The 24,620-nt window shown below is 46.8% G+C and overlaps 1 protein-coding gene across 2 annotated transcripts in view; it reads right to left on the bottom strand.

Moving 5' to 3' along the window:
* CEP290 (centrosomal protein 290) overlaps positions 1–24,620 on the bottom strand; it is a 361,160-nt gene that overhangs the window by 292,981 nt on the left and 43,559 nt on the right. For both annotated transcript variants that reach the window (XM_069764386.1, XM_069764388.1), the window contains exons 6-15: positions 17,006–17,149; positions 13,401–13,454; positions 12,773–12,922; positions 11,554–11,736; positions 8,510–8,599; positions 8,315–8,437; positions 8,110–8,233; positions 7,369–7,541; positions 6,775–6,937; positions 293–393 (exon numbers count right to left, since the gene is read on the bottom strand). In XM_069764386.1, coding sequence (XP_069620487.1) covers positions 293–393; positions 6,775–6,937; positions 7,369–7,541; positions 8,110–8,233; positions 8,315–8,437; positions 8,510–8,599; positions 11,554–11,736; positions 12,773–12,922; positions 13,401–13,454; positions 17,006–17,149 — 1,305 coding nt within the window. The remainder of the gene's footprint in view (positions 1–292; positions 394–6,774; positions 6,938–7,368; positions 7,542–8,109; positions 8,234–8,314; positions 8,438–8,509; positions 8,600–11,553; positions 11,737–12,772; positions 12,923–13,400; positions 13,455–17,005; positions 17,150–24,620) is intronic.

Here is a 24,620-nt window from a genome sequence, read left to right as displayed (position 1 = left end):
CAATGTGATGTCACTGCAGGTAGGAGTATTATATGGAGACAAGAGAGCTTTTCAGTACCTTTACCGACTATTAACCATTATACACAACCAATCCTGCAATTGTCTTTGGACCGCCACAATATTGCCTAAAATACTTCCCATTATTTCTATGGTGTGCATACAATCAAACAGAGTGAAACAACAGAAAACAAAGGAAAACAACTAAATCTACCCCTACACCACCAGAAAAATGTAAAGGTAGAGAAATCAAGCCCGACGTAAACTAACACTGAAGCATAGAAACAAGCCTTACCTCCTTTAAAAGGACCTGGTTTTCGGCTCTGTACTGCTGCTGCTTGAGAGCCTTCACATTTTTAAATTCAGTCAGGTCGATGACAGTTTTGGGGTCAAGTCCTGTGATACAAGATGTAGAATACATCTCAAACAAATACTAATGTTTCAACAAAATTGGCATAAATGAATAAAACTGGGGATAGAAGAAACCAGCTACGTTCCCCACTTATGACCCACTTCCCCTCCTCCCATCTCCTAAACTCATCATCCACTCTCAAAGAACAGCTCAACTTCATCATGGTCAAAGCAAGATGAACTACCAATATAATGAAGAGTCTGGTTAAACCTCCTATTATGCTTTATGGGAATGGAAAAGGCACTGGCAGCCACAGAGTTTGTGCAGCAGTTTCTAGCAAGTGCTTTTATATCACTTCAGTGCTGAGTTCACAGTTACACTGCTTAGTATTGCTGTATAATGTCCTTAAAGTATCTACCGCTTCTGTAGGTGTGCTCAGGGATAAAAGATAAAGAATCTCTCTGTATTAATCTGTATTGGGGACATCATAGCAGCTAATCTCCAACAACATAGATAACTGAAATCAGAGATAGGGCCTTCAGAAAATGGTGTATAAAAAAGAAAAAGGGTCAAGTAATTTAATTACTAAAAATAGTGTTATTTCTCATGAGCACACACATGACACTTTTTTTTTTTCTTTTTACGTAATTCTTTTGACTTTGTTCAGCATCAGAACAACATGTCTGTTTTCTCCCATAAACAACATTACATATGTCCATTGGTTGTCTGACATCGTAGCCTCCATCAGAAGGCATGATGCTGTGCTTCAGGAAGGGCTGTGGTGTCGGTAAGCCAAACCTCCAACTCCGACTCCTCAATTTCCATGACACCGACTCCACGACTCCGACTCCACAGCCCTGGCTTCAAGTCGTGTATCACCAGTGGACAAGTGTGACGAGGCTTGTGGAAGAAAGCAGCCTCGCTTTTCCCACCCTAGAAGGGTATGCTGTATATTCTAAAGACGGTGACCCTGATTTTATTCATGCACTGTCCAGCCTTTGGGCCACAAAGTCAGATACTCTTTATTAGCACCAAATGTACTAACCGGATATTTAAAAGAAAAAAGATTTTGAAATATTCAATATACTCAACATTCAAACATCATAATTGCTTGTCTGAGTTTTCTCTTGTCTATTATATCTATTTTATTGCAATAAAGCAAAAAACACAGGATTTTTTGGATGCTTACTGTAAAATCTGTTTCTCAAAGCCTCCATTGGGGGACACAGGAACCATGGGTGTATGCTGCTGCCACTAGGATCTGCTGATCGCTGCTATGTAGCAGAATTGCACGTGTGCTGTGAGCGCAGACCACAGGGTGGCGCTCACAGCGACGGGCAATCAGTAACCATAGAGGTCTCAAGGACCTCTATGGTTACCATTCACAAGCATCGCCGACCCCCGATCATGTGACGGGGGTCGGCGATGACGTCATTTCCGGCCGCACGGCCGGAAGCGGTAGTTAAATGCCGCTGTCTGCGTTTGACAGCGGCATTTAACTAGTTAATAGGTGCGGGCAGATCGCGATTCTGCCCGCGCCTATTACGGGCACATGTCAGCTGTTCAAAACAGCTGACATGTCCCGGCGTTGGTGCGGGCTCACCGCGGAGCCCTGCATCAAAGCAGGGGAGCCGGCATCGGACGGTATAGTACGTCCGATGCCGGTAAGGGGTTAATCCCAGGAGGAGGCACTCTGTTCCTGACCCGGTAAGCCTCCAAAATTGCCATTCTGATCCAGCGAGCAATAGTTGCCTTGGAAGCCGGCAGGCCTCTATGCGTGCCATCAGGAATGACGAAAAGAGTCAGTCTTCCGGAAAGAGGCCGTTCTAGCCAGGTAGATCCTTACCGCCCTAACGAGGTCCAGCTTATTCAACGATCGCTCCAGAGGATGAGTCGAAGCTGGACAAAAGGAGGGTAGGACGATGTCCTCGTTGAGGTGGAAAGCACCTTAGGAAGGAAAGAAGGCGGAGGCCTCAAGACCATCTTGTCCTGGTGGATAACCAGGAAAGGAGGTCGGCAAGAAAGGGCCGCCAACTCGGAAACGCGCCGGATAGAGGTGATGGCCACAAGAAAGGCCACCTTCCAAGACAAAACTGACAGGGAAACCTCCTTGAGAGGCTCAAAGGGGGGACCCCTCAGCACCTCCAGCACAAGATTGAGATCCCATGAATCCATAGGCGCCCTGTACGGAGGGACAGCATGGGCTACTCCCTGAAGGAAAGTCTTGACCTGTGGCCGAGAAGATAATGTCTTCTGGAAGATGATAGAGAGCACAGAAACCTGGCCCTTTAGGGAACTAAGGGCAAGGCCCGCATCCAGTCCTGCCTGCAGGAAGGCCAAAATGGAAGGAAGGGAAAAGGACATTGGTGAAACGTGGTTGGACTCGCACCAACGGAAGCAAGCCTTTCAGGTACGATAGTAGATCCTGGAAGACGAAGGCTTCCTAGCCTGGATCATAGTATGAATCACCCGATCCGAAAGGTCTGACTCTCTTAGAACTGTGGTCTCAACAGCCATGCCGTTCAACTGAGCAACCGGGAATTCGGGTAGCAGATCGGACCCTGAGACAGCAAATCGGGTCTGTCTGGAAGCCGCCAGGGGGCATCCGCGAGAAGATTGACGATCTCTGCGAACCAAGATCTCCTGGGCCAATCCGGGGCGATCAGAATGACCGGCACCCCTTCCGTCTTGATCTTTTTCAATAGCTTGGGAAGCAAGGACAGGGGGTGGAAACAGGGGAGCACGAACTGTGACCAAGGAATGGCCAGAAGGTCGACGCCCACTGCGAGAGGATCGCGGGACCTGGAGACGAACTGAGGGACCTTCCTGTTGATTCGGGACGCCGTGAGGTCCACATCTGGAGTCCCCCACCGAAGACAAATCTGATGGAAGATCTCCTGATGCAAGGACCATTCCCCTGCCGCGAAGCCCTCGCGGCTGAGAAAGTCCGTGGCCCAATTGTCCACACCGGTAATATGCACCGCGGATATCACCGGTACCGTTGCCTCTGCCCAAAGAAGGATCTTGGGATACCTCGGCCGACAACTCCGAGTCCCCCTTGTGGTTGACATATGCCACTGCTGCGGCATTGTCCGTCTGGATCCGAATTGGCAGACCTCTGAGAATCTTTTCCCAGTGAAGGAGAGACAGAAAGATAGCCCGAATCTCGAGGACACTGATCAGCAGGGAAGACTCCTGCGTCGACCAACGACCCTGAACAGTCAGGTGATGAAACACCGCACCCCAGCCGAGCAGGCTGGCGTCCGTCGTCACCACCTGCCAGTGAACTGGGAGGAAAGACCTGCCCTGGGAGATGAGAGGTGATGTCAGCCACCAGTTGAGGGACCGTTTGACCCGAGGAGAAAGCCGAATCGGACGATCCACGGAGAAGACAGACCTGTCCCACTGTGATGGAATAGCCTGCTGAAGAGGTCTTGAGTGAAATTCGGTGAAGGGAATCGCTTCCAATGTTGCAACCATCCTCCCCAGAACCTTCATGGCCGATCGGAAGGAGGAAAGCCGGGGACCCTGGAGCAGGTGAATCTCACGGCGAAGCGATGGGTATAATGGGGTTGCTGCAGGACTGACAGAGGGGAGAGGACTAAGGACTTAGAGTTTGACTAAGGCAGAGGAACAAGTAGGAGGGCGAGAGGGACCTCCCTTAGAATTAGACATGACGAACGGGTCCCTGACGATTGCCAGACGGTTAGGGAACAAGAGGGCAGAGGAGAGCAGAGCTACTCACGGCGGGCAAAGCGTTTTCCGGATGGAAGGCTGCACGACTTTGAAGATGCTATCCAGGAGCGATGTCCTTCACTACGGGCCGTCAGGGAAGGCTTGTGAGACACTCATATTCGGTGCTTCAGGGCTGACAGAAGACCGGCAAGAATTGGATGCCAGGATTCGCTCTCTTTGAAGGATGCGGAGCCAAAACCCGCCCGAGGAGAAGAGGAAGTGCGGGAAGTCGTGGCCGGAAGTAGGCCCCGGGAGAAGCTGGGGCCTGAATTAGAAGCCGTCGACCGCCGGAGTAGGCCGCGGCACCGGAAAAGGTGCAGACGCCGGGAAAAGCGGCGCGACTGCCTGTAAGGCCGCCACGCCAGGACAGAGGGAGGTGCGAACGCCGTAACAGCAGCGCGGCTGCCTGTAGGGTCGCCGCGCCGCTCATAACAAGGTGCGTCCGCAGGAAAAAAGGGGCAGTGCGGCTGCCTGGAACAGTGCGGCCGCCTGGAACAGTGCCACAAGGGCCGCTGCGCATACAGAGCCATAACACTCTCGCCCCATATCCCCCCCTGCAGAAAAGGGCATTAAAAGAGGAGGAATCCCCCGGGAACCCCCCATGACCATCCCGACTTGAGAAGGTATTCAGGTACCTGAGGGAAGGGGAAAGTGGAATACTCACCTAAACATCCCACGCTGTTACTAACCTCAAACCGGGTAAGGCATCAGACATCCAGGGAGCTGGTGATGGATGTCCTCGTCTCCTCCAAGCGACAGGATCTGGTGGGCGAGTGGGTGGGGGACGGAGCTAGGACCGGTCTTCTGAGCACACCTGTGTGCTAGGGGTCTTGGTCCTGCAGTCGGATCTATGAGGATACGGGGTGGCAGTACACACCGTACTCATAGTCTGCAATGTGGGACTACACTTGTGACTATTCACATTGTATCCCTCCAGAAACGTGAAAGAAAACTACGCACGTTGAGGTAGATAGGGGTCTAATAAAAGACCTGTGTCCACCTCCTACTGACACTAAGCTAAACTGGAGCTCATAATGCCTGTCGGTGGGGTGTACACTGCAGAGGAGGAGCTAACTTTTTTATGCATAGTGTCAGCCTCCTAGTGGCAGCAGCATACACCCATGGTTCCTGTGTCCCCCAATGAGGTGATAGAGAAATGGTGAAATAGGAGGAATGGGGGTATATAGAGTATAAAGACAAGAATAAATTGTTTGATAATGCAGCCATGCAAATAGTAATCAGTACAAAATATAAACAAATTGTAAAATCATGTATAAGATGTGCCCCCTCAGAGAGGATACAAGAGAAGCACAACAATACCGGTATCGGTTTTGATATTACTGTCTGTATTCCTCTTTCGCTATCCATGCTTAATTGCATTATAGCCTTTTGTTAGAACAGTCGTTTTGAAGTGAGCAGAAAGTATTTTTTCATTATATCCTGTAGCAATGCCAGGTGGGTTAGTGTTAAATCCTAGCTCTGCAGGCTTTGATTACACCTGGCTGGCTCTGCATAAAACCAGGCTAGGTGTTCTTCTAAGTCAGTCTGCTGGGGAGGTTGAGAAGACTGGATGAGTCTTGAAGTTGAAGAGAGATACAAGGCAGACTCTCTTAAGGAAGAGTCTGCACAGGCCATGTGCACCAGTAATAGGTATCAACGACTGAGGACTCTCAAATCTTAATATTTTTCTCCTGATCACAGCATTATGGACATGAAATTACTTGTATTAAAAGGTAACTTCAAGTCTCAGAGACAGATGGATCTAGGAATATAAGCTGATGATGACCTTTGACACACTCAGTGCTGGAATGAATGTGTCACATGGATTTATGTCTTTTTACATCAACTAATGAATGTGCTTTTCAGACCATTTAGGGGACATCAGGACCATGGACCAGACCTCATTCACAGGACAATAAAACGTTCACACTTCTTATCTATGAACTGCTCCAATATTTACAGCCACAACTGTTTATCCCTCTCCTACAAATGATAGTTCTGCTTAACGTCACTTGTCTTATCTATTGAATTATTTCTGTGCCCTGTTGTGCTTAAATAATAATAATATATAATAATAATTTTTATTTATATAGCGCCAACATATTCCGCAGCGCTTCACAAATTATAGAGGGGACTTGTACAGACAATAGACATTACAGCATAACAGAAATACAGTTCAAAACAGATACCAGGAGGAATGAGGGCCCTGCTCGCAAGCTTACAAACTATGAGGAAAAGGGGAGACACGAGAGGTGGATAAATATTCAAGTCCTCAGATTTTGTGTTATTCCATGCTTAAAGAAGAGACCTGAGTAATGTCGAAAGCTTGCAATTTGTTACAATCTTTTCAGTTAGCCATTAAAAGATACTGAGAACTCTCAAATCTTAATATTTTTCTATCTACTGGCTAACACGGTACAAAGTTTTATATCTTTCCTGGACCAGGCTAGGGATTTATGTATGGTTTTGTGGTTTTGGTGCTGTGCAACCTGAGGAAAGCAATAAAAACTTCACATGTTTAGACCAAAAGTGCATTAGGGAAGTGAATCCCTACAATCCTCATGGTCATTGATTAGAGGGTGTGACCCATACGGACGCTTTTTCTGCTGTATTCAATTACTGACTGTTCTATCATTCTAGGGATTATGGAGTTTGTGAAATACATTGGTTTTTGATAATTAAAATTGTACCTAGACGTTCCCGGAGATCTTCATTTTCATCGAGAATATCATTTATTTTCAGCTCTAGTTTGTTAATATCTGTAGTAAGTGTCTCAATTTCATGATCTCTTATCTTTAGATGGGTCTTCAGTTCTTTAATCTCAGCAACTGCTTCCTCGAGACCATAGATTCCCTTCAGCAAACACAAGGAATATTAGTTATATAATAAATATAATATACACAAATACATGCACATCTGTACTATCTTTACAAACAAATTAAAATAAAGCAAAATTTTACAGTTCTGTCGGTCGGGATAGAAAACTAAAGACTGATCCTCAATAGCCGAGCTGATTTCCTGTACTGCATTGGTATACTGGTTTTCTTTTTTCTACTTGCTATTACTACAATATTTGGTGCCATTACAATAAAGCTTAGAAAATCCAGCTTTGAAGCCTGCAGAATTATGAATGAAGCTTTAGATTATACAGGCAGAATCTCAGAAGCAGTTCCAAATATGTAATGCATAATTAAATACATATTTTTACTTCAGTATATTGTGGACATTTAAAAGGAGTTGATCATCCCCTTTAAAGTTTGCATCCCATGCAGAGCCCCGCTTACCGTCTCATACTCTTTCATTCTCCTAACAGCATCAATCAGGTCCTTATCCTTTTGCCTTGCGTCGTCCTCCGCCAATTCTGCAATACGTTCTGCCTCCCTAAGTCTTTGCTCTGTGAGCTGCACCACCGCTTCAAGCCTCTCTGCCCGATTATGCTGTGCATAACTTGAGTCACCTACGGTAGACAGGTTACAAGATGATTTAAAAAGGTAATCTGTTGATAGGTTTCGGCTACCTCATCTGAGAGCAGCATGACGTAGGCAATGAAAAGCTGAATCCAATGATATATCACTTAGATTACTGGGTGCAGCCGTTCTGACACAATCAGAGCTTTTAGATTTAGCAATGAAGCAGAGCTGAGGAAGCTAGCCCCGCCCACACCAGGCTCTGTATATACAATATCCATGGACAGTGAGCTGCTGATGACATGAGGGGGCGTGTCACACTACGGTCAAGCGACCAACTAGTCACAGCAATGATAATCTACTGGTGCTAAAACAATCATTGTAAGAAAACAAAACCTCAGAGCTTGATAAGCGAGACATGGCTGAAATCTGTGTTTGTATCCACTACCTCCTGCTGTCTTCAGATTAGATAGCAAAATCCTGCTGACAGATTCCCTTTAAGTAGTATATATTATATTACTGAAATTCACAGAGACTGAAAAATGCACTCATGATTCCTGTAATAAGTAAATAGCATCCAGGTAGGCAAAATGGCCGAATAAATTGCTATTAATATACCTTTTTCTGCCTGCAGTTGCCGTTTTAGATCTTCAATGTGAAGTGAATGGGACTCCATGTCTTTAGTGTGCTGTTCCAATTGCTCGGTTAACAACTTGATGTGATTATCCCTCTCTTGTAAGCCCTAAAATACAGGAAAAAGGGTAGAAAACAACCCGAAAATACAAGGTAAACTGTGCAAGATCAGTATTTGGGGGAGCCTTACCTGTTGGAGAGCCAATACACTGCTCTTTTCTGCATCTAACTCTGCAACTTTCAGTTTCTCTCTCAAGTTGTGCACCATTTGTTGGTACTCCAGCATCGCTTCATCCTTGGATGCCAGAATGCCCTACAAGACAAGGAGTCAATACACAACCCGCGAGAAGAAATGTCCAGCTAGTCTTTATACACCTGTCCATACCTTCCATTCTTCCACCTTCAGATTTACTGCTACCATAACTGGGTCATCTTCTTCATTTTTGGCTTTTAACTGATCTGTCAGCTCCGTAACCTGAATAACAGATGTAACAAGATTCTCTGTGACATAAGAAACCGCATAAAATGCTAAAGGGAACGTCCCTGTGTAGTCTTACATTCAACGGCTATGCTGAATAAAGAGACTTTTTATAAGCATTAAAGGCCTGATCCAAACCATCGCATGGGTAGCTAAAGAAAGCGACAATTAAGATTTCTTTAGAAAGTGGTCTCCTATTCATTAGATTGCAAAAACATAATGCAGATGCAGCAGCTGTTAACGGCAGCTCATGACATTATTAGCACAGAACACATAAAAGGGGTTGTAGTACATCTTTCATGAATTTTTACACTTATAAGAGGTTTCCAACTACCCTGACTCATATACTGGTACTGCCACATATGCTTAATCCCTTCATCCCTGGAGCTTTTCTCGGTTTTGCGTTTTCGTTTTTCGCTCCCCTCCTTCCCAGAGCCATAACTTTTTATTTCTCTGTCAATATGGCCATGTGGGGGCTTGTTTTTTGCGTGATGAGTTGTATGTTTGAACGATACGATTGGTTTTACCATGTCGTGTACTAGAAAATGGGAAAAACATGTCTAGGTTCTTTTTTATCTAAGTGGTGAAAAAAAATTACGTCATTTTCCGATCCCCGTAGTGTCTCCATTTTTCGTGATCTGGGGTTGAGGGAGGGCTTATTTTTTGTGTGCCGAGCCGATGTTTTTAATGATGCCATTTTGGTGCAGATACGTTCTTTTGAACGCCCATTATTGCATTTTAATGCAATGTTGCGGCGACCAAAAAAAAGTAATTCTGGCATTTTGACTTTTTCCCGTTACATCGTTTAGCGATCAGGTTAATCCTATTTTTTATTGATAGATCGGGCGATTCTGAACGCGGGGATACCAAATATGTGTAGGTTTGATTTTTTTTATTGTTTTATTTTGAATAGGGCAAACGGGGGGGAGGGGGGGGAGGGGGTGATTGGAACTTTTGTATTTTCATCTTTTTAATATTTTTAAAAACATTTTTTTTTTTTTTTTACTTTTGCCATGCTTCAATTGTCTCTATAAGAGACTAAAAGCTGCCACAACCCGATCGCCTCTGCTACATAGAGGGCGATGATCAGATCGCCTCCATATAGCAAAATTACTCACATGATATGAGCGCCGACCACTGGGTCAGTGACCGGCAGTAACCTCGATGACGTCACTGCTAGACCTGGATGTTTGGTTTCGGCAGGCTCGGCCGAACAGTTACAAAAAGTTCAGGTTAAGGTACCAGAACAGTAGCTGGACCCGAACCCGGATACCTTTTGCTTGAATGGGGACCCGGACATCCAGTGTTTGCTGCACTGTTATGTGCATGACAGTGCTAAAAACACCACTTCACAACAGCGGTGAAACCATCCCCGCCGGTCAGAGAGCTGCGGTTTCCACACTGTCAAAAGACAGTGTGAGCGTTCAGCTGTGATCAGAGGTATAACGTTTACCACCGGTCACTGGTGTCAGCTGATGGAACTACAGCTCCCATCATCCGACACCTGCTGCCGCTAATAACAGCGAGAGCAGGAGCAGCGGATGGGAGTATTCATCAGCCACTCCTATGCTGTAAATAAATAATTAAAAAAAAAAAATAATGTGACTTGGGTTCCCCTGTATTTAAGTTAACCAGCCAGGCAAAACTCACAGCTGGGGGCTGCAACCCTCAGCTGTCAGCTTCAGCTAGGCAAATTATCAACAATAACTTGATAACTCTCACGGTGCTTGCGAGAATGTCACCGAGGTCACGGCTGTTCAGACCAGCTGGAAACAAAGCCTCAGTGACCGGAGGTAACCTTGAGGACGTCACCTCCAGTCACTGATGCTGCACTTGCAGCAGTTTAGTCGCCAGTGGTTCTCAGTCTGGATGGTCGCATCTTGGTAGCGCCCAGGCTGAAAACTGTTTTTCCCCCAGACATGGATTACGGTGTGGGACAGAACGACTGACAGGTGAGGAACATTGCTTTTTATTTTTGGTGAACGAGGGCTTCGGAGGAATTAGGCGAGGTCGGAAGTATGGTTTAATTGAGATTATTAAAGGAGTCTGTCATTTTTTCAATCAAAGGACTTTATTCTTGGTGTCTGTGTTTTCATACAGTGTGACAATGGGGATAGTAATGGGGGCGTCTTATTGACGCCTCTCCATTACTAACTTCGGGGCTTGATGTCACCTGACAATACAAAGGTGACATCAACACCACAAATATGAGCCCCACTTGCCACCGCTACAGGGCAAGTGGTAAGAGTCTGGCAAAGATGTGCCTTTTATAGGTGACTGCGGGTTGCTATTTTTAGGCTGGGCGGGAGGGAATATCCATGTCCATATCAATATTTGCTTAAATAATTTAAAAATATGGCGTGGGGACACCACTGTTCTTAATAACCAGCCTTGCTGAAGCTGACAGCAGAGGGTTGCAGCCCCCAGCTGTGAGATTTGCCTGGCTGGTTATCAAAAATAATGGGGAACCCACGCCGTTTTTATTTATTTATTTACAGTGCAGGTGCCGGATGCTGAATACTCCCATCAGCTGCTCCTGGCCCCACTGTTATTGCGGCAGCTGATGGGAGCAGTAGTCCCATCAGCTGACACCAATGACCGAAGGTAAACTTTATACCTCTGATCACAGCTGCAGGCTGTCTTTTGACAGCGTGGGAACCACGGTTGTCTAATCGGCTGCAATGTTAGCTGCGCTGTCAAGCACATGACAACGTGGCAAACACTGGATGTTTGGGCCCCCCATTCAAGTGAATGGGGTCCGGGTTCGGGTACAGTTCTGGAACCCAAACTGTTTGTAACTGTTCGGCCAAACCCGAATATCCAGGTGTCCGCCCATCTCTACTTATTTCATTATATGCAGCCAAGCATTACAAAATACTTTACAAGTGGACAAAATATTATTATAGTGCATTGAATTGACAGGGAAAGTGTCAGAGATGTGAACAACGCACCTGAAGTTTGTAGTGATCCTTCTCCTTCCTTAGCTGGTCCATAACACTGTCACTGTGCTGCACCATAAGCTTCATTTTGCTGTACTCATCAGTCATTTTCTCCATTTCCTGGACAGATTCTTCCAGATTCTTTGTCATTTCCAGGTTCTGGGATTCCAACCTCTCATTAGCCTCACTCAAGCTCTGCATTAGAAAAAAAAAAGATGTACTATGTAGCTGTGTGCACCTATAATAAGGGCTTCCAAACCTACTACACTGGCCTGGAATTAAAGTGAAATTTTAATGAAGGCTTATACTTTTCTACAGGTTAGATGATACATTTCTGATTGGTGGGGACGACACCAATAACTAAACTAAATAAGCAAATAACCAATAATATGGACAAATTCCTTATACAAGAAGAGTTAAAAGTGCTGCCACAAGCTGTGAATCACTTTTTTTTGGTGATGACAGCAGCTTCCTCAGATCCCCATACAGTGCACACTGTATACAGTAATGATGACATGGAGCCATCACTTAGTGTCCCGAGGAGCATCCCGGTACTGGTAAAGAGCAGGACAAAGCCTGCAGTACCGCAGTGTACTGTAAAAAAGCGATGGTTGATAGCCAATCAGAGCATACGTTCCAGTAATACATGTATCAGTATGGCTACGTTCACATTAGCGTTCCGCTAATGTGCGTCGCTGTTGCGTTGGCGACGCAGCGGCGACACGCCCCTATGTTTAACATGGGGGACGCGTGCGTTTTTTTTGTTGCGTTTTCCGACACGTGCGTCGTTTCCGACGCTAGCGTCGGACGCAAGAAAATGCAACAAGTTGCATTTTTCGTGCGTCCGATTTTCGTCAAAAAACGACGCACGCGTCGCAAAACGCAGCGTTTTTGTGTGCGTTTGCGCGCGTTTTTTTGTGCGACGTGCGTTGCGTCGCCGACGCAGCGGCGCGCAACGCTAATGTGAACGTAGCCTAAGTGCAGTAGATCCGGACTGACGGTGGCATTTTGGTGTATGGGGGTGTAAGTTACATTAGACCTGGAAAGACCATTGTATCCTGAAATATTGTATTCTAAGGCCACGTGACTTAACTTGAGAGAGCCCTGTAATTTATACTTAACTGTTCTATGGATACATTATTTTATTCTTCCAGTAATTATCCTATAGTAGGTGAATACACACTGGGTAGAGGAACCTATGGTTGGGAGGAGAAGCCTACGATAGCTTTACCTGAATTTCATCCAGATATTGCACCAGCTCCATGTTCTTCTTTGATAGTACAGTCTTGTAGTCCTGCCCCTCGCCCCGCGTTAGAAGCGTTTCTCTTTGGGAGGCAAGCTGCCTCTGGTAATCAATGACATCTTGTCGTAGTTGTTCGTTCTGTTTTACCAAAGAGACGTGACATTAGTCTACAAAGACGAGGACAATTTCTAATCTACTTTATCAACACTGCCGGTAAGACTTCGCCTAATTACTGCTGCACACCTCACCTTTTTCTTAAGTGTTTTTTTCTCCAAAATTAAGAAATGGTTAAGGGAAAAGCAACATATACTATTAGCTGAAATAATGATACAACATGGTAACGAGAAGGAAGGAGAAAAATAGAACAACAAAATAGAACATAAAAAAAAACTAAAATGCTATAGCAGAAAATACCACAATCACACGCATTGCTAGTGAAAACATTCAGATTCTCTCCCTATAGCTCGGAATAGGTGCCTAAATCTACGCAGAATCCAAATCATGTGAACACGACCTTACAAAACAGCTAGGATTAAAAAAGATTAGAAAATGACGACATGAAAAAATACCGGCCATGTTAACCGTGGTATGTACAGACAATGGGGTTAAGACCAACCTCTCGCCGAAGCTTGCTGTTTTCATTATCAGCCTCTTCATTTCGGAGTGCAAGCTAAAATAGATAATTAAAGACGCATAAGTATTTATTAAAATTAAATGGAACCTGACAGGAGATTAATGCTGCCTGAACAATGGGCATCATCTGCTTTACTGGATTTTATTACAGCCATGTAGGTTGTACTCAGAAAATACTGCAGTGTCTCAGAAAAAGCACACTGCTGAAAAGCTGCTGGGAATAGGCATCTCTGGGGGCTAGTCCAAGAGGGCTAGTCCCCAATGGCTTCTCCCTGCCATCCCCATGATTGATAGGACTCTAAGCACACACATATTGAGAGACAACCATCAGTCTAGGATAGTGGGGCAAGGAGAAGTCACTGGGGACCTGCATCGGATATAGTCATATGAAATGCACAGTCCACTAACGGCTTGTCAAAGTAGGTTTTCTCCGTGATGCCACAATGTGCCGAGTAAAGCACACAAGGTTTGCAATAACACAGTCAGAGTCTAATTTATGCTGCCCATGGCTTAGGCAGCATGAATGTCTTTTCTGGTTCCCTAATAAAACACAATATCTAGATCAGTGGCCATATCAATATGCAACATGTAGAGCCACGAAAAAGACAAAATCTAGAGGTCTTTTGCAATAAACCAATAACACGTGAATCGCTGAAATAGACAGTAACAGCTGTAAAACTTCCATAATCACTAGTATGTCAAATCCTTTAGTCCAATCGTAACGTACATGGAAAGTAAAGGTACCGTCACACAACGATTTCTTTAACGATATCGTTGCTTTTTGTGACGTAGCAACGATATCGTTAACGAAATCGTTATGTGTGACAGCGACCAACGATCAGGCCCCTGCTGGGAGATCGTTGGTCGCTGGGAATGATCAGGACCTTTTTTTTGGTCGCTGACCACCCGCTGTCATCGCTGAATCGGCGTGTGTGACGCCGATCCAGCGATGAGTCCCCGGGTAACCAGGGTAAACATCGGGTTACTAAGCGCAGGGCCGCGCTTAGTAACCCAATGTTTACCCTGGTTACCATTGTAGAAGTTAAAAAAACAGTACATACTCACATTCCGGTGTCTGTCACGTTCCTCGCCGTCAGCTTCCCGCACTGACTGTGAGGGCCGGCCGTAAAGCACAGCGGTGACGCTGTGCTTTATGGCCGGCGCTCACACAGTCAGTGCAGGAAGCTGACGGCGAGGGACGTGACAGACACCAGAATGTGAGTATGTAGTGTTTTGTTTTTTTTACATTTACAATGGTAACCAGGGTAAATATCAGGTTACTAAGCGCGGCCCTGCGGTTAGTAACCCGATGTTTACCCTGGTTGCCCGGGGACTTCGGCATCATTGGTCGCTGGAGAGCTGTCTGCGTGACAGCTCCCCAACGACCACACAACGACTTACCAACGATCACGGCCAGGTCGTATCGCTGGTCGTGATCGTTGGTAAAAGTAACGGTACCTTAAGCGTATTAGTTTAACTGAAGGAGCAAAGTAAGGGTTAACACTACATTCCCTAGTCTAGCAACTCTGTTCACATCCGAGTCAGAGGATCTGCCAGGAGCTTCCATTGCAGATTCCATCATATTAAAAAGGATTGTCTCACGAAAGACATTGATGGCCAATGCCGTAAAGATCTGATGGCTCCAGGTCTCTGATTCATTGTTCGAGCCAACAACCATGGAGTGTAGAGGTGAAGACACATTTACTGACTTGGTCTATTAATGACTATAGGAACAAATGTACTCCGCTCTACTGGTAACACCCACAGCAATGAATGGAGAGAGTCGATGTATGCGCCATGTCCACGTACAGACGTGAAACTTCTGTGGTTTAGGTTACAGATTTGCTATGTCTTTTGTGAATCAACCTCTTTAACAGCATGCAGCGCTATTTTTCCGGTCCCAACGGAACCCAATGACTTATAATGGGGTCAGTCAGGCACAAATGGTGTCTGTTGTGAAGCAGGTCTGGCACTCAGTAAATGTCATATTTTGTTTGTATTTTTTTATGATGAAACTGAACAACAAAATTGACAATGCAGATGTGAAGCTGGCCAGAGAAAGCTTTAGCTTTTTACAACCTTAGACTAGCAAGAACAATGCGGAAACCATACTTCCCTGTGTAAGTTTCCAAGCCAAACAAACCTAATTTCCTAACACTGGGGCTTTACTCATACAAGGTCGTTTCATGTCCTGGATGGTATTTCTTTCAGGACACTAATCACATCAGGATTTCAGAAGATCTACGTCCTGCGTGGGCCATCAACCTCAGTTTTCTGCTGTGATGTGAAGGCCATTTTTGGAAAAGTGACAGCAGGAAGTGAGGCCATACTTGTCACCATTACATATTCGAGAAAATAGACTTTAGAGACTGGCTGAAGGATCTTTAGCCAGTATTTACCACCTTATAACGCTATCTACTATATAATTGTCTAAGGTCCACTTTCGTCTGTCTGTTTGTCGGTCATGGAAATCCCGCATCGCTGATTGGTCGTGGCCGGCTGGGCGCGACCAATCAGCGACAGGCACAGTCCGGCTGCAAAATGGCGCCTCACTACTCCCCTGCAGTCCGTGCCCCCTCCATTCTCCCTCCAGTCAGCGCACACATAGCATTTCAGCAGTCTGTTAAACGGACTGCGTTACAACGCGGTGTAATGCGGTCCGTTAACGCTGCTATTTCCCTTGTAAGTGTGACCAACACTTTACGATTGACGCTGCCTATGCAGCATCAATAGTAAAAACATATAATGCTAAAAATAATAATAATAAAAAAAAACATTATATTCTCACCTTCAGACATCCGCGGCAGCCTCTCGCTCCTCGCGACGCTCCGGTCCCAAGAATGCATTGCGGCAATGACCCCAGATGATGTAGAGGTCTCGCGAGATGATGATGTAGCGGTCTCGTGAGACCGCTACATCATCACGAGTTATTGCCGCAAGGCATTACTGGGAAAGAAGAGTCAAGAGGAGCATTGCTAAAGGCCTGGGCTGGATCCGGGGGCCGCCGGAAGGTGAGTACATAACTAATTTTTATTTTAATTATTTTTTTTAACAGGGATATTGTGCCCACATTGCTAAATACTACGTGGGCTGTGTTATATACTGCGTGGGCTGTGTTATATACTGCGTGGGCTGTGTTATATACTGCGTGGGCTGTGATATATACTACTGGGCTGTGCTATATACTATGTGGCTGTGCTATATACTACGTGGCCGGCCGCGAACAATCAGCGATAGGCGCAGTCTGGCCGCGAATTGGCGCGGGATTTGAACCACGCTTCGCTAATTGGTTGTGTCCGGCCAGCCGAATCCTGTGTATTCATTGCATTATTCTGAAATCTTCATAAATAAACTACATACATATTCTAGAATACTCGATGCGTTAGAATCAGGCCACCATCTAGTTAAGCATACTTGTCTCTGGACAGAGAGGGGAAAAGCAAAAGAAAATCAAATGTGGCTAATCAGTTTTCCTACACAGAGAAAATACATTCAGGTGGTATCTCCTTGTCCTTGTAGACATTATATAGCTAGAAAAGCCATGAGAAATTCATCAGTTGCGCCAACAATGGCCGACATGACACTTACACGTTCGTTCACTTGTTTCTCCTTTTCTAGCTCCTTTCTTGTGTCTTTCAGCTCACGCTCTTTCTGACCCAGCTGTTCTTCTAGCTGACGAATTTCTTCCCGTAAAAAACGTGAGTCTCTGGTACCCGTGGACAGCTGTGCCATCTGCATTCAATAGAAAGCCAAGGGAGGCAGAAAGTTAGCAGATGGGAAATGTGGAAACCAGAAGTGAAGATGTGCAGGGAAAAAAAGATCTACATAATGTTTGAAAAAAAAAATGAACATTAATCCAGATGCATTTTTTAATAGTTTCCTTTATAGTTCGGTGAAATGACATTGCGGTCAGGTAGCTGCAGCATAAAAGACTATCTGCAACTTCTCAATATACTTGCCAGGACGGATTTTCCATCCTCCCACGTGGACAAAGTGCCGATCCCCTCTTCCACTGTGAGCGCCGACACTCACTCAGAGCAATAGCAGCTTAACGGGGTCTCACATTTATAGCTTTGTGGCCACTAATGGCCAGCGATGGGTAAAATAAGAAAATCATATGTTACTCGCCCTCTCCGGATTCAGCACTGCTGCAGCTCGGTTTACAGGCTGCAGAGTTGGCATCATGACTACAGCGCACTTCACCACTGCCGTAAATCAGTGACCTCAGCGGCTATACAGATGTAGATGGCCCAAGCAGCTGATCTCAGCGATTAGCTGCAGCGGTGACATCACCACACTGAACCCAAGGAACGTGAGTTACATGTGATTTCATTACTTTACCCCATTGTTCGCTATGAGAGGCCAGAAAGCAGTACGCAGAAAAACTATTCACACTAGAATCCAATTAAGAAAATGGAATGTGGGTGCTGCAATGTGTGATTTCGGTAACCCCTGTCTGCTTTAGGGGTCATATATAGATAAGGACATATATAGATAAGGGGAGTCCATATACTGACACTAACGGTATGTGCACATGTTCAGGGTTTACAGCACAACATTCTGCTGCAAATCCTCATGTGTTAGCAGGAATACCGCTGCATAAATCACTCACGTATTTTTACTTGCATTTTCTGTTGCAGATTTTTCCCAACTCATTAGCATATGTGAAATCTGCAATAAAATCACTGAAAGAATTGATGCCCTAAATCTGCAAAGTAAAAATAGGCAGCGTGTGCATGAGACTCAAATCTCAGTGGTACTAGGAAATCTCACAGGCGTTGTGACGAACCTGCGGAAACAACACAACGTGTGCACATACCCCACCACTTATAGACATACTGCCACAATTATCTACTGCCTGTATGTAGTAACAGCTCTACTCTACTGTATACACTAGGCCACCAGAACACTCATTTTGCCTCTTCCTGCTGGTCCTGCCTCCATAGTCACGAGAAGGCCATGTTCTCAAGTATTTGGTCAGTATTATACATCAGTATATGTAAGCCAAAAACAGGAGTGGGTGATAAATGCAGAAGTGGTGACGTGTGTCTATTATACTTTTCCTCTGATTGTTCCACTCCTGGCTCTGGCTTACAAATACTGATGGAAAATACTGACCAATACTGAACGTGTGATCGTGGCCTGAAAAGAAAACCTTGTATGATCACAAAAATGAAAACCATATATTACAGGCATCAGTTCATAGATGGAGAGGTGATGTCATAAAATGTACACCACGCACAAGACAGAGATGTCCAAAAGAAAAATAATTAACATGTGGGAACACCCACTCTAGAACAGGCACCCAGTCTTTGTGTCCAAGGCCATCGCATGAGTGACCGGTATGTGACTGAAGTAATTACACAGATGACACAGGGTTACATACAGAGTGGAACCTGTATGATCACGTCCGAATTGTGGCGCAAGTAGGTCACGCAGATATGATCATGCTCATACTATCATATCATTGCCTTTTACATCCCTTTGGACTCTCCCTAGCATCATATATTAAAGGGAACCTGTCACCCCAAAATTAGAGTATGAGCTGCGGCCAGCGGCATCAAGGGCTTATCTACAGCATTCTGTAACGCATTCTGTAATGCTGTAGATAAGCCCCCGATGTATCCTGAAAAATAAGAAAAACGAGTTAGATTATACTGACCGAGAGGCGGTCCCGGTTCGGTTCGGGTCCGATGGGTGTCACGGTCCGGTACAACGCCTCCCATCTTCATGTGATGACGTCTTCTGGTCTTCTTGCCGCGGCTCCGGTGCAGGCGTATTTTGTCCTGTTGAGGGCAGAGCAAAGTACTGCAGTGCGCAGGCGCCGGGAAAGGTCAGAGAGGCCCAGCACCTGCGCACTGCAGTACTTTGCTCCGCCCTCAGCAGGACAGATAAAGTACACCTGCGCCGGAGCCGCAGCGTGAAGACAAGAAAAGGTCGTCATCGTAAGAAGATGGGATGCGCTGGACAGGACCGCGACACCCATCGGACCCGAACCGGGACCTCCCCTGGGTGAGTATAATCTAACTCGTTTTTCTTATCTTTCAGGATACATCGGGGGCTTATCTACAGCATTACAGAATGCTGTAGATAAGCCCCTGAAGCCGGTGGCCACAGCTCATTCTCGAATTTTGGGGTGACAGGTTCCCTTTAATGTATGCATATATTAGACAGGTTTGTTTCTTTTTTTGGAACACATTTTTGTCTTGGCACTTGTTTATAACGTATCTTTTTCCTAAAGTGTTGATTAGTCACTTTTCAAATTGTTCTCCTGCACTGCAACCCACAAGCCTTATGTTATCTCTGTGGTCTGTTTCCCAGATCATCCACTTTATTAAGCAATACCGTAATGCTCGGAGTTTCTCTTGATCTTTGAGCATGGGAAGTAGCTTTAAATCGAACGGAGATCAGAACCTGGTGCATGGTTTCCCGACCCAGGCATAGCTGCATAGAAATACATGGAGTGGTCATGCTCATGTCTGGAGACCCACCGGCCAGTTGGAGCATTACGTTCCGATCTCCATCCCTTTTATAGGGCCGTTTTACTAAACCCTAATAGTGGATTCTTCCTCTGCCATCTGAGAAGTGTGTGGCACCTCAGGAGAAAGAATATATTGCCGAGTCGGCAGCATTTACTCCAGGGAAATTAATGAAGCTCTGCTGTTCATGAAGAGAGGGTAGCTGAAGGAAAACTGTAACTGGGATTTCATCTCAATAAGGCACTGAAGGTATAGCGGATGGCAGCCTAGGATATTTTATTTATATTTATTTTTCTTGTTATATCCTGAAGTTTTCACTTTACAAAAGTAACAGTCACTGGAATGATCTCTTGGCTCTCGCCAAACCATAGCTATACCATTTGGCATCTTATCACACCCACATCCATAAGCTCTGGACACCTTGTGAGGGGCCCAGCACTTATCTTAATCACCAAGTTTTACTTTGACATGTGTAAACTAGACCAATGTGCTGATGTTCGTCCTTTGTCTGGGAATGGTGAAACTGCCACAGATAAAACAAAAGGCACTTATGGCAAGAAATAGCAGACGGACATGATCGAAAAGAAAGGAATTAAGTGTGTGAAAAAATAAATTCTGATAACCCCTTGTATACAGACTTTCGGAATAAGTGTCACTATATAGAGGGGGACACAACCTCGTGTCTCACGTGTAACTGAACAGCCTAGACAAAGAACAACCTGTTGACAGTCGCCAACGTTGTCCAACTCCCTTTCCCATTCGAGGTCGCACTCGACCAATAGATTACTAGTGCTACCCTCGATCCAGCTGACAGTAATCGAAATAAGAGAAGCTGTAAATACAAATAACGTTAATAAAAATACAAAGCGGGAACAGGCCATACCCCCTCATCTCAGACTGCAGTGAAGGAGACATTATCAGGGGCAGTGCTGCTACTAGAAGGTGGGAACAGGCCATGCCCCTCATCTCAGACTGCAGTGAAAGAGACATTATCAGGGGATTGCTGCTACTAGAAAGCGGGAACAGGCCATGCCCCTCATCTCAGACTGCAGTGAAAGAGACATTATCAGGGGATTGCTGCTACTAGAAGGTGGGAACAGGCCGTGCCCCCTCATCTCAGACTGCAGTGACGGAGACATTATCAGGGGATTGCTGCTACTAGAAGGTGGGAACAGGCCGTGCCCCCTCATCTGAGATTACAGTGAAGGAGACATTATCAGGGGCAGTGCTGCTACTAGAAGGCGGTTACAGGCCATGCCTCCTCATCTCAGACTGCAGCGAAGGAGACATTATCAGGGGCAGTGCTACTACTAGAAGGCGGGAACAGGCCATGCCCCCTCATCTCAGACTGCAGTGACGGAGACATTATCAGGGGCAGTGCTGCTACTAGAAGGCGAGAACAGGCCGTGCCCCCTCATGTCAGACAGGCAGTGAAGGAGACATTATCAGGGACAGTGCTGCTACTAGAAGGCGAGAACAGGCCATGCCCCCTCATCTCAGACAGCAGTGAAGGAGACATTATCAGGAGCAGTGCTGCTACTAGAAGGCGAGAACAGGCCATGCCCCCTCATCTCAGACTGCAGTGACGGAGACATTATCAGGGGCAGTGCTGCTACTAGAAGGTGGGAACAGGCCGTGCCCCCTCATCTCAGACTGCAGTGAAAGAGACATTATCAGGGGATTGCTGCTACTAGAAAGCGGGAACAGGCCATGCCCCTCATCTCAGACTGCAGTGAAAGAGACATTATCAGGGGATTGCTGCTACTAGAAAGCGGGAACAGGCCATGCCCCTCATCTCAGACTGCAGTGAAAGAGACATTATCAGGGGATTGCTGCTACTAGAAGGTGGGAACAGGCCGTGCCCCCTCATCTCAGACTGCAGTGACGGAGACATTATCAGGGGATTGCTGCTACTAAATGGCAGGAACAGGCCATGCCCCCTCATCTGAGATTACAGTGAAGGAGACATTATCAGGGGCAGTGCTGCTACTAGAAGGCGGTTACAGGCCATGCCCCCTCATCTCAGACTGCAGTGACGGAGACATTATCAGGGGCAGTGCTGCTACTAGAAGGCGAGAACAGGCCGTGCCCCCTCATGTCAGACAGGCAGTGAAGGAGACATTATCAGGGACAGTGCTGCTACTAGAAGGCGAGAACAGGCCATGCCCCCTCATCTCAGACAGCAGTGAAGGAGACATTATCAGGAGCAGTGCTGCTACTAGAAGGCGAGAACAGGCCATGCCCCCTCATCTCAGACTGCAGTGACGGAGACATTATCAGGGGCAGTGCTGCTACTAGAAGGCGAGAACAGGCCGTGCCTCCTCATCTCAGACTGCAGTGACGGAGACATTATCAGGGGCAGTTCTGCTACTAGAAGGCGAGAACAGGCCGTGCCCCCTCATGTCAGACAGGCAGTGAAGGAGACATTATCAGGAGCAGTGCTGCTACTAGAAGGCGAGAACAGGCCATGCCCCCTCATCTCAGACTGCAGTGACGGAGACATTATCAGGGGCAGTGCTGCTACTAGAAGGCGAGAACAGGCCGTGCCTCCTCATCTCAGACTGCAGTGACGGAGACATTATCAGGGGCAGTTCTGCTACTAGAAGGCGAGAACAGGCCGTGCCCCCTCATCTCAGACTGCAGTGAAAGAGACATTATCAGGGGGATAGCTGCTACTAGAAGGAGGGAACAGGCCATGCCCCCTCATCTCAGACTGCAGTGAAATAGACATTATCAGGGGATTGCTGCTACTAGAAAGCGGGAACAGGCCATGCCCCTCATCTCAGACTGCAGTGAAAGAGACATTATCAGGGGATTGCTGCTACTAGAAAGCGGGAACAGGCCGTGCCCCCTCATCTCAGACTGCAGTGACGGAGACATTATCAGGGGCAGTGCTGCTACTAGAAGGTGGGAACAGGCCGTGCCCCCTCATCTCAGACTGCAGTGAAAGAGACATTATCAGGGGATTGCTGCTACTAGAAAGCGGGAACAGGCCGTGCCCCCTCATCTCAGACTGCAGTGACGGAGACATTATCAGGGGATTGCTGCTACTAAATGGCAGGAACAGGCCATGCCCCCTCATCTGAGATTACAGTGAAGGAGACATTATCAGGGGCAGTGCTGCTACTAGAAGGCGGTTACAGGCCATGCCTCCTCATCTCAGACTGCAGCGAAGGAGACATTATCAGGGGCAGTGCTGCTACTAGAAGGCGGTTACAGGCCATGCCTCCTCATCTCAGACTGCAGCGAAGGAGACATTATCAGGGGCAGTGCTGCTACTAGAAGGCGGGAACAGGCCATGCCCCCTCATCTCAGACTGCAGTGACGGAGACATTATCAGGGGATTGCTGCTACTAAATGGCAGGAACAGGCCATGCCCCCTCATCTCAGACTGCAGTGACGGAGACATTATCAGGGGCAGTGCTGCTACTAGAAGGCGAGAACAGGCCGTGCCCCCTCATGTCAGACAGGCAGTGAAGGAGACATTATCAGGGACAGTGCTGCTACTAGAAGGCGAGAACAGGCCATGCCCCCTCATCTCAGACAGCAGTGAAGGAGACATTATCAGGAGCAGTGCTGCTACTAGAAGGCGAGAACAGGCCATGCCCCCTCATCTCAGACTGCAGTGACGGAGACATTATCAGGGGCAGTGCTGCTACTAGAAGGCGAGAACAGGCCGTGCCTCCTCATCTCAGACTGCAGTGACGGAGACATTATCAGGGGCAGTTCTGCTACTAGAAGGCGAGAACAGGCCGTGCCCCCTCATCTCAGACTGCAGTGAAAGAGACATTATCAGGGGGATAGCTGCTACTAGAAGGAGGGAACAGGCCATGCCCCCTCATCTCAGACTGCAGTGAAAGAGACATTATCAGGGGCAGTGCTGCTACTAGAAGGAGGGAACAGGCCATGCCCCCTCATCTCAGACTGCAGTGAAATAGACATTATCAGGGGATTGCTGCTACTAGAAAGCGGGAACAGGCCGTGCCCCCTCATCTCAGACTGCAGTGACGGAGACATTATCAGGGGCAGTGCTGCTACTAGAAGGTGGGAACAGGCCGTGCCCCCTCATCTCAGACTGCAGTGAAAGAGACATTATCAGGGGATTGCTGCTACTAGAAAGCGGGAACAGGCCGTGCCCCCTCATCTCAGACTGCAGTGACGGAGACATTATCAGGGGCAGTGCTGCTACTAGAAGGTGGGAACAGGCCGTGCCCCCTCATCTCAGACTGCAGTGAAAGAGACATTATCAGGGGATTGCTGCTACTAGAAAGCGGGAACAGGCCGTGCCCCCTCATCTCAGACTGCAGTGACGGAGACATTATCAGGGGATTGCTGCTACTAAATGGCAGGAACAGGCCATGCCCCCTCATCTGAGATTACAGTGAAGGAGACATTATCAGGGGCAGTGCTGCTACTAGAAGGCGGTTACAGGCCATGCCTCCTCATCTCAGACTGCAGCGAAGGAGACATTATCAGGGGCAGTGCTGCTACTAGAAGGCGGTTACAGGCCATGCCTCCTCATCTCAGACTGCAGCGAAGGAGACATTATCAGGGGCAGTGCTGCTACTAGAAGGCGGGAACAGGCCATGCCCCCTCATCTCAGACTGCAGTGACGGAGACATTATCAGGGGCAGTGCTGCTACTAGAAGGCGAGAACAGGCCGTGCCCCCTCATGTCAGACAGGCAGTGAAGGAGACATTATCAGGGACAGTGCTGATACTAGA

The sequence above is a fragment of the Ranitomeya imitator genome, chromosome 4 (assembly GCF_032444005.1).
Source record: "Ranitomeya imitator isolate aRanImi1 chromosome 4, aRanImi1.pri, whole genome shotgun sequence".
NCBI lineage: Eukaryota > Metazoa > Chordata > Amphibia > Anura > Dendrobatidae > Ranitomeya > Ranitomeya imitator.
Note: the sequence above shows the minus strand (reverse complement) of the source record. Positions and strands in the feature narration are given on the sequence as shown.